Raw genomic sequence first — 10,491 nt, forward strand, 5'->3', positions numbered from 1 at the left:
CAGTAAAATCCGCAAGATAAAATAAAAGACAAATAATTAGGTAGGAGATTATTTAGTCCGTCCTGTGTGTTAGCAGCAGCAGCGTCCGAGAGTGTTACACCTTTAAATATCCAATTAAGCACCAGTTTCGAATAATATTTTTGGTAGTAAGGGATTAGTAATCAATAAAAAAAACTTGATATAAAAACTAAAAAAACTTAATAATAATATCGTATTTACTATTTATCGATAGTAGGGTTAAAAATACTTAAGTAACTTTTCGCAAATAGAAATAAAATAAACGCGAACCAAGAAATCATGAGCTTTATTCTAAATCAGATGGAAATATGGAGTTCACGGCAAGCTGAGGAAACATTTTCCATTGGAGTGTCATGTTTTACTACAGGTAAAAGCAACGCCGTATTATTGAGTTGCTGACTATAAGGTCAGTTGGACTCACAGCTTAAAGCGAAACACGTACTATGCTAGTGATATGAATGAGATGTTTTTTTCAAGATTTAGGTGAATAAAAAAAATGTTTTATATGCTACACGAAACACCGAGAAAAGTGAAAAAAAAGAACTGATTTTGTGTAACGTATTTAATTTAATTTTTCTTAATCTTTTCTTTCCTATGAATTATCTCGCTTAAGTAACAATTAGTATCAATAGAACCTTTTAACGTTTGAAGTCAAATGGAAACACCTACTCTAATCACAAGTAAGGTGAACATCAAATTCATACTGATTGATTGAAATATAATTTTTCAGTTTCACCATCATGGGGTTCGCACTTCTTTCGAGCATGCATGGTATGTGCGATAGGTCTTGCGGAAGGAAACATGATGGATTTCGCTACAAATACCATCCGTATGAATACTCATGTGGACGCGTTTTGCTGATCAACTAGAACATAAATATATTGGATGAAACCATTTTTTAGTCATAGATTGATCTTAAATTCGTACGGATACGTATGTGATAATTTTAAAAACCTTCAATGGCTTTAAAATTTCCAGTGAATTCAACTTGCGGGTATTGTTTTTTTTTTATCCGTTCAATAACATAATAGTACGTTCAAGTATTAATAGTCAAAAGCAAAGAAATTGACAGATAACGCATGAGTGTTCATTGAAAATGAAATAAAAATAGGTATGAGGGAATTTTTTTTTTTTTAGATTTTCAAAACGCCAAGTACGTATATAATAATCAACTTGTATTTATTTGGCAATACTTAAAGATAACAAAATTGTCAAGCTCTACAAACAAATTCATTTTTTACAATCAACTGAATGATATTGTGTATAACTTGGTTTTTCGAGCTGTTAAGGTATAAGTTGGTGCTACTTTGTACAAAAAATTGAATCTAATTTTTAAACGTATAAAGTAAACAAGGTGTATCCATGGATGATCGGCAGTGTCAGGAGATGATACGAATAATTATAAATCTAGAATGATATAATATTATAATCTGTACAAAAAAATACACGCGTGTGTACATAAAATCGATAGACGAAAACACGAGATGATGTGAAAAAAAACAAAAAAAAAAACAAACGGTTACTTTGATGACGATTAAGCTTATGATGATGGGCAAGAGCGCAGCATTTACAAAAGTGATTAAATGATAATCTCGCAGATTTGCACGCACACGCAAAAATCCTATCTTGGTTTATCTTACGGCGACTAGTATTAGAATCATTGTTTTTTACCCAATCGCTGATAATCGTCGGCTAATTTCTTTTTTCTTCCACCAACATAAGTTTTAGTGAATAAAATAGATAATAATGCCAAGTGTGAAACGATTTTGCACGAAAATACCTTTATCTTTTTTTTTTTTTTTTTTTTTTTTTTTTTTTTTTCCAGTTATTTCGAGGTACTAGGATTCAAAAATACATGTATATATATCATTCGCCGTGAGAGTAGGAATTTTCAGACTTTTTACATTTCATCCGCTCACATCCACACGCACACGTAGGTACATAAACATATAACGTGACTTTTGGCCGCGCGCGTATTCAACCATATATTATATAAGAACATGTATATTAAACAGTATTTATTTTTATTCCTTAAATTTACATGTATGTGTACAAGTGTGTGTGCAATATATATATGTAAATACAAAAATATTCAGGCAGTAATTGGTTGCTCTGACTCTTTTGTTTCTCCTACACTCTTGTGCTCGTACATGCAAATGACTCTTTGAGTACGCAGTTTCAATTTCGTTTTCTGTACGTCTCGAGCACGCGAACAAAAATCGTCTTGGTAAGGTAAAAAAAAAAAAAAAAAATAATAAATAAATAAATAAATCACCGGTCATTGATATCATTATCGACAACAGTCGTTGTATCACTTCTGGTTGGCGTACAAGTAATTCTCGTACTGTCTATGCTATGAACTTGTGCCCACGAAATAGGACGCAATCGGTGTTCTATTCCAATGGTGGAAACAGAAAAGAAATAAAAAAAAAAAAAAAATGTGCAAACGATGGCCTGGGAAAAACGAAGAGGCTCATGTGACGTTTTTGAGGATCCAAGGGACGAATTTCGAGATTCTTGTGCACACGCCAGGTAAGTTGGCTTCGGCGCAGCCGATGCCCCAAGAGATAATACCGGCGAGGAAGTAACGGCCGTCCTTGCCCCGTACCTGCAGTGGACCGCCTGAATCGCCCTGTGAAAAATAATTACTATCGGTTCAAAAGGAAAAAAAAAAAAAAAAACATTTGGTACTTTTTTTTTTATTATTAAAGTGGTATTTTTTATCATAGTCACCTGACACGAGTCCTGGCCACCGTTTTCAAAGCCAGCGCAGAGAAATATTTCAGGTATAAACTCGTGCCTGCCAGCTCTGAGGAACATTGATTTGCACCTGTCGTTGCTCACGATCGGCACGGATACCTGGGCAACAATAATTTTGATTTATTTTTAAATTAAATCTTGACGAAAACGCCAAATGATCTTCACGGATATTATTGAACAAATGAAAAAAATAATGCTATCCAAAAGAGAATTGGAAGACCCAGGCAAATACACGCTCAGAAAACACAATTGAAAGAATTTTACACAATTGCAGTTGGTATATTTTTACGTTTCAAATAAAACACGAGAAAATTAACACTACATTTTTATTACTTTCAATTATATCACTACTCCAGGAACGATTGCATTTTCAACAGGGCATAATCATTTTTTCACACCTCCAATACACCTTTAATAAATAAATAAATAAATAAATAAATAAAAGGCTGCGAAACGGACAGAAAAGAAAAACTCACCTCCTGCAAAATCGAGGGCAAAGTGCCACCCTCGCTGAGCCTCCCCCAGCCGGTGACCGTAGCGTTCTCCCCGATGAGTAGCTCGTCGCTCGCCGGCAAACAGATGGGCGATATGTGGGCCGCGAAGGTAAGGGGCGACTCGAGCCTCACCAGGGCCAGATCGTACTCGAAGGTGAAAAAATTGTACTTCGGATGGACCACCTTTTTCGTGATGCCCCGCTCAACGTAGGGCAGACGCTCCTGCACCGATGAGAAGTCGTACTCGCCCACCCTTATCCGGATCTGCGACGTCAACAGGCTACGAGGAAGCAAACAAAAAGTTACGTTTTCCAACGATTACTGGGGGGGGGGGAGGAGAAAAAAAAACACTAGACCCACTCGTCGACGCAGTGACCAGCGGTGGCGATCCAGTTGTCGTTGAGGACCGCACCGCCGCACCTGTGCGTGCTCGAGAAGCCGAAAAAGGACGTCCGGCGCACCGACACCTGCCACGGCCACTTTCCGAACGCGGCCTCCTTGCCACCCACGATCCGCGTCTCAGGCATCCTGGGGAACAGGGCCGGCACGCCGCAGGACATTGCCCGCTGGTGCTCACCACCCTCGGCCACAGCTGGCACCGTCAGCACCGAGCCCGTCCTCGCCTCCGTGCTTGTTTCCACCGCGTGCGTCGTCGACGCCGTACTCGGTGCCGGCCGGTGGGTCGTCGTTGACGTTGTCGAGGAGGTCGTCGAGGAGGTGGTCGAGGTTGAAGTGGTCGGCGTCGAGGTGGTGGTCACCGGAGCCGCTGTCGTCGACTTTTTCGTCGGTCGAGCTTTCGTCGGGGCCTCCAGGTACGACGTGGTGATGTAATGCGCCGAGTGGGGCTTCTGGTACACGTGGTTGTGCTTGTGGTTGTTCTGCGACATTTTGCACGCGTTTTTTTTTTTTTTTTTTTTTTTATTTGCATACCGTAAGAGGCTGCGTTTTTTTTTTCAACAATTGTACATAAAATAGTTGTGCATTGCACAGAGCAAATCAGGGGATTCCCGAACCGCGAGCAAGTTGATTGGTTCTGGTGAGTTTGAACATAAGCGCAAGCGAACATTCATCGCGTCATCAAACGCACAAAAACTTGTGCCTTGTTTTTTTTGCCCCCTGACAAATCTGCGCGACCGTACCAATTGCGTTACAATCGGAAATGAAGAACGTGTACTTTTTTCCAAACCATAGAAGATTTTGAACAAAGTGTTCGCATTGCAATTAAAAAAGTGCTGCCCTGCAACATAGACACCCACAGAGAGGTACACGTAGAGGTGGATTTAATTGTTTTTTTTTCAAATACTCTTCAGCTTTAAAACGACCGTCAGTCCGGAGCTTGGAAAAAGTATACCGTTCGGGACTCGTGGGGTGGTACACGGCAGATTCGCGGGAGACCGCATCCACCCCCACGGTACAAGGGGTGGGTTCGGATGATTGGAAAACTTAAAGTCGGTGGGTATACTTCATCCACCGTTTGGGTTTGAATGACTCGATCGGGAACCCAATTTCGATCCTGTCACACGCGCGCTGGGCTAAAAGCTCAATTTCTGCACTCCTCCGTTGAATATAGGGAGGCAGGGGTAGGCGCGTCGTTCGTCCAAGTAACCGTAGGTACGCTATTGCTCAAGTGCGGTCTTAAAAAGCAACGCTACTTTTTCGTAAAGATATATAATGGCTGATTCGAAAATCCGGGTCCAAACGAAACAAGGAAAAAACATTGAAAAAATGTAAATGAAAAAAGTGCGCGTTTAACTATACGCACCGAAAACAAACTAAAACCCGTCCCATCGGTCCAACAGCCAGTGGTGTTCTCGCTCGACACATCCAGAGCTTCGAGCGGTAAACTACAAACATCCATAGTGGATCAGCTCGCGGGGTACGGGCGTGTATGCGTGTCGTACTCGCGGGGAAATTAAAGCGAAAGAGGGACGGTAGAGTTTCCTTCGCGGAAAAACGCCTTTCACGCGGTCGCGCGGATGTCGCGAACAAGGGAGTGGAGATAGAGAGAGAGAGAGAGAGAGAGAGAGCGACCTTGGGAGAGAGAGACGCACCGTTGGGCTTTTCAAGTTTTTTTTGCCCGGTGGATTGCGAAAAGAGAGCGCCAAATTGGAAAGTCACGTCTCGGCCTTTTTTTCTACTCTTCGCGAGCTCGTAGCCGGAAAAACTATCGCAGCTTCCTTTCATTAAGGTCAGCGAGCGTATGAAGAGGAGCGACATCCGGATGTATATGTTGATGGTGGTACACCTGTGTACGATGAATAATAAAAAAAAAAAAAATAAAAAAAAAACGATTGTTGTTTCGTGGTCTTGGCTGCATGGTGCAAGTGGTTCGTCGTCATTTGCATTTATGTGATGTAACTATATGCGTCCCCTCTTGGGATATCGTGAGAACGAGATGTTATGTACATACGTCATTATCATTGAAAGCTTGGACGTGTAATCGTAACATTTGTGTATTAAAAGGTGTCGAGCTATGCCAATGAAGCGGAGTAAAAAAAACCTGGAAACGTGATATTCAGGGTAATTTTGTATCTTTTTGTACCACCAAATTCAACTACTGCCTTTCTATTTCCAAACTAATACCCCTTAATATTTTTCGCGTAAGACATCGAGGCTTTCTGCTTTTCTCGCAAAAGACCCACGGTATACTTTCATGCACACTTTTCGCGAAACTGTTTCAATTGATCCCTTTCCCCCTTTCAAGAAAAAAAAAAAAAAAAAAAAAAAAAGCCTCATTGAAACTAATTGAATTTAAAAGGTCCCGGAGGGGAGAGAAAAAAAAAAGAAAGAAAGAAAGGAAACCATTATACTTTCGTTTGGATGATATATACGTACCTCTTGGGTCTCGGTGGGCTTGAAGCTCGGCCTCTGGGACTCGGGCCACTGGGGCTTGTGGGGTGGCTTGGGCGGCCAGACGTTGCTGCTCTCGGGTCTCAGGGACGAGGACAGGGACGGCTTGTGCCGGGTGACGAAGGCCGGCTCCGTCGTCACTTGCCAGTGCGCCGTTTGGGGCACCGATCCGGCTGCGCTACAATGATAAGGAGCTGAGTGACGACTGGACCAAACGTGGCTTATTTCATCATACCGAACATACAAACGATTTTCGATTCAGTGGGACTTTGAGCGATTGTACGGGCACATAGAGCGAATCGACCGAGTTTTAGTATACGTGATCAAGTTACAACTCGAGTATTCGCAATCCAAGTATAAGCTCAATTTTCGTAGACGGGCTGATGGTTAACGTGCGGACAGTTGTCATCGGAGGGAAAAATTTGACTGCAGCGTCACGAGAAGAAAAAAGAAAAAAAAAAAAAAAACAATTTATTCGCGATAACTTTTTTCGTTTCGCGTGCAAAGCCAAAGTTGTGGATCTTACAATGAAATACGTACTTTGTCAAAGTTTTTTTTGTTGATTAATTAGTTTTTTCCAAAAAAACTACGAATGACGTAAAACTTGTTTGGACATTGTGTTGAACCATAAAAATTGCAACAAAATAGAAATTTAAAATATAGTACTGGTAACTATTCTTAATCTTCTATTGATGAAAAAGAAAAAAATTGTAAGGTCGGTACATCGTTCCGAAATCGGGGAATCCCATGTCTCGAACTTTTCCATTTTTTCGTACAACGAAAAAACGAATAAATGAATTCCTAATCAAAACTTATTTTATTTTATTTTATTTTTTTTTTTTTTTCATTAATAAGAACGTCACTCAACTAAAATCGATACACCTAAAAAAATACATCATCTTCAATTTTATGCGCGGGCAACGCGGTATTTCGAAGAAAAGAGAGAAAAAAAAAACAGTGTATCGCGTGTACGCGCCCTCCAATTTACCATTCCACGAATGTTTTGTACGGTCGGCTTGAACGAAGTTGGGGGACGAAAAAAAAAAAAAAAAAAGACACACGCGCGCCCGTTTCGCTGATGTATTTATGGCTGTCGTGTTTTACGACCGCGTAAAGCTCCACTATACGCGCACTCGTTTCGTGTCCCATTATACACTAATCGCGCGGAGCTGGCCACGAATATTAAAAGATAAGCCGTTGGAAAGAAAAAAAAAAAAAACTTTGTCGATAAACCACACTCGAGGGGCAACATCAGTCACCATTGGAGGGGTAAGTTGATCAGGCTTGGTAAGATTCAAAAGGTTCCCCCAAGCCCGGCCAACTAGCAAATGTGAGTAGGGCATACCTAGTCGACTGGCCAGTGTAGTACGACGTGGAGGCGGTCGCGGTCATCGTCGTCGTAGGCCTCGACGAGTACGGCCGATGCGTCGTGCCGGCAGTCGTCGGACTCGTCGACGTTGTTTTCACCGAAAAGTAGGGCTTGGAGTACTCGAGGCCCGCGGGCCGGTTGTTCGAGGAGATCGGCTTGGTGGCCCACTGCGGCCGCTCCGTGTGGATGAAGTTCAGGCTTGGGTTGCTCCCGAGCTTGTCCGGCGCCTCCTGGGGGCATCGAGTATATTTCATATACACACCTTCATTGTATACGAGCGATTCCGCGCAAAAAAAAAAAAAAAAAAAAAAAAAAAAAAAAAAAAAAAAAAGAAAAAAGGAAAAAACCGTTGGTCCAGTCGCTTGGACCATTTGTACCATTCGCTTCGTATACCACTAAGAGCAGATAAGTAAAAAACAACAAAAAAGGGGCGGGGGAAGAAGAATCCAAACAAATGTCTCACGTCGTCGTCCACCGAGTTGATGCTCGGCCTGTGTATCGTTTCCTGTACGCTGAGGTCCTGCGCTTGGTCGTCCTGAGCTTTCTCGGCGTCCTCCGCTTCGTTCGGGTAGGGCCTTGGCCTCTGGTGGTGGGGCCTCTGGTTTTTACTGGAGGAGCCCTGCTGTGGTGGTGGCTGGCCACTCTTATTGGGCAACCTGACGAGAAGCGTGTTGTGCGGCGAGCTGGGCACCTTGTCCTTGAAATTCTGATGGTGCAGGTGATGGTGGTGGTGATGGTGGTGGGTACCGTGGTGCCGATCTTCCTCGGGCCGTTTTTCCAAGTAACTCGAGCTTATGGAGTTTTGGGGTCGGTTGCGCGTCGCGTTGGGTTTTTGCTGCTGCTGCTGCTGGTGGTAGTTGATGGGCTCGTTTGGGCTCGCTTGTGGCTTCGAGTGCGGCCTTTTTTGGGGCTGGGGTCGCGGGGCTTCGGATAACGGCGACGACGATGGCCTCGACGGCTGCCTCGTTGTCGACACTGACGTGTATCCTGTTTTAAAACACGAGAATCTATATATTGAAACAGATCGTTTGAGGACTTCCAGCCATGGGGGGTATTGGCATACGGTATTTTTTTTTTTTTTTTTTTTTTTTTACATATTCGTAATACAGAAAATACACTAACGGATGAAAAGTCAGGTGTATGTTGTAAGTAGTCATTTTTATTAGTGCTGTATAGTTTCCATCAAAACTCGATATTTGTCTATAAGTTTTACCTTTTTAGGGTCACGTAAGATTTTATTTTATTATTGGTTTTCTAAGGCTCAGTTGTTTACTTTCCAAAAAACTAAGTAAAACATTAAGCAAGCAAGTGCCTAAAGTACAGAATAAATGTTTGGAGCTTCAAGGCTAACTGTTTTAACGGTTGTTTGAAAATTAAATGACTACCTTTTTCAGAAAAAAAAGGATCTTAATCTTCATTGAACCTATTAATCCTAAATAAAAAAAAAAAAAAACAGTGTCTAGTATTCTTTGGTGATCTACCTGACAGACCCAACGGATGTTTTTTTTTTCTCCCTAAATCCTCTCACGATGAGGGTCCAACAAATTCCGTTGAAAATAAGGGAAAATAAAATTACCGTGTGATCCGGCTTGGGAAGCCGCAAAGTGACTAGTAGATACAGGCCTGCTGGGCCGATGCGTCGTCGTCGATTTTTCCAGCGCCTCCGCCAGGGACGGCCCGGACCCCACGGCACTGCTCGATATACTGTTTGTGGTCGTATTGTGCACGCAACAGCTACCGAACATGAAGGTATCGACGCACAGGCCCACGTGAGTACCCTCGGACTTTATGCACTCCAGGACGAACATGCAGGTGCCCTCGATCGTCTTCGACTGGCCCGGCACCTGGCACGGCTTCGGACTGATTTTGTAGCCTGCGTATTGACCAAAAATTAAAAAAAAAAAAAAAAAACTCCCGTCAATAACAATCGTATCGTAACTCAAGTTCACGCGCGCGTATTTTACTCACTGTAAAGTGCACGCAGAGATGGATATGTATATCCGCTATACCCGGTATTCCGTCGAATCGATCGGTTGGAAAGTTGCGCGTGTTCCCGAAGTGAAATGTAATGTACTAAAGTTAATACTTTTCCGTGAAAAAAAAAAATATATATATATATATATATATATATATATATATATATATATATATATATATATATGTACACATATACAACGCGGTTTAAAAACCGTGAGATTACACACACACACACATGTGCGTGTAGACGAGGGTTACGAATGACAGGAATTCGAAAAGAAAAACAGAAATGGTCAAACATATACGAAAGAGGGAGAAAAATAAATCGTTCCTCGTTGCCGATCCGCGAAATTCCGGCGAGCCCGTCTTATCGCAGGCTCATTAGCAACCGCGTATCGGAGTATGTGCATATCATACAGGCATTGGAATTTCACGGCAATCGCGCGAATCGTTGAAAGCCGGGCAATGTACATATAGTGGACGGGGGGAGTCGTGGGTTTTCGATTTCTCCTCTGGGGCAATCCAAAACTCGGGCTTTTCGGACTCGTAGGTATCGGAATGAGACAATAACGCATATATGTACATGGGTGCTATGCGTGCAAGGGAGAGAGAAAACCGCAAGTGCGCGAGGGATTCGGGCGTGGAGTAGCGATATATATGTATATATGGTATGCAGGTAAACTGACCTCGATTCATGGAGCTGAGGGATCTGGCGGTGCACGACCACCAGAGTATCGCCGCCACGTAACCGATCCACCGCATTCTGAGCCCTGCAATCACACAAAGAGCATCAATTATTTTTCATGAAAGTATATAATATGTACAAAAATATGCCAACCATATTATCATTGTACGTTTATCCTATAAGTAAATATAGTTGGATTTGTAACTTTAATCATAAATTACACGAATCAGTGTGTCATATTTGGGGTTCAAACAGCTTAAACTAACTAAAATGAAGAAATCTGACTAACTAAATATTACGGAGGATTTTTGTTTTGTTTCACAACTATCAAATAATGA

At 42.1% G+C, this 10,491-nt stretch overlaps 1 protein-coding gene across 2 annotated transcripts; it reads right to left on the reverse strand.

Annotated features, from left to right (window-relative positions):
• Window positions 1–2,491: 2,491 nt before the first annotated feature.
• On the reverse strand, window positions 2,492–10,230 carry LOC106637256 (uncharacterized). 2 transcript variants are annotated; one of them, XM_089590281.1, is made up of 11 exons: window positions 10,155–10,230; window positions 9,068–9,364; window positions 8,334–8,478; window positions 7,955–8,282; window positions 7,468–7,721; window positions 6,108–6,300; window positions 3,966–4,150; window positions 3,633–3,902; window positions 3,255–3,552; window positions 2,752–2,877; window positions 2,492–2,650 (listed from the first exon to the last, which is right to left on the reverse strand). In XM_089590281.1, the coding sequence occupies exons 1-11, from the start codon at window positions 10,228–10,230 to the stop codon at window positions 2,492–2,494; spliced, it is 2,331 nt and encodes a 776-aa protein (XP_089446407.1). The 2 variants fall into 2 exon arrangements, with proteins under 2 accessions (XP_089446407.1, XP_089446406.1); XM_089590280.1 differs by having other exon boundaries at window positions 3,633–4,150; window positions 7,955–8,478.
• Between the last annotated feature and the right edge of the window lie 261 nt (window positions 10,231–10,491).

The sequence above is a fragment of the Copidosoma floridanum genome, unplaced genomic scaffold (assembly GCF_036245765.1).
Source record: "Copidosoma floridanum isolate Cflo_tuat_1 unplaced genomic scaffold, Cflo_Japanese_pri ptg000012l, whole genome shotgun sequence".
Classification (NCBI taxonomy): domain Eukaryota; kingdom Metazoa; phylum Arthropoda; class Insecta; order Hymenoptera; family Encyrtidae; genus Copidosoma; species Copidosoma floridanum.

Bases quoted from the DNA above. Each gene is read 5' to 3' on its own strand.
- LOC106637256 (XM_089590280.1), bottom strand. From the start codon at position 10,230: ATGCGGTGGATCGGTTACGTGGCGGCGATACTCTGGTGGTCGTGCACC. The intron at 3,553-3,632 runs GTGGGTCTAGTG...GCTTCCTCGTAG, and splicing joins GCTGGTCACTGCGTCGACGA to CCTGTTGACGTCGCAGATCC. The intron at 2,878-3,254 runs GTGAGTTTTTCT...ATTGTTGCCCAG, and splicing joins TGCCCTCGATTTTGCAGGAG to GTATCCGTGCCGATCGTGAG.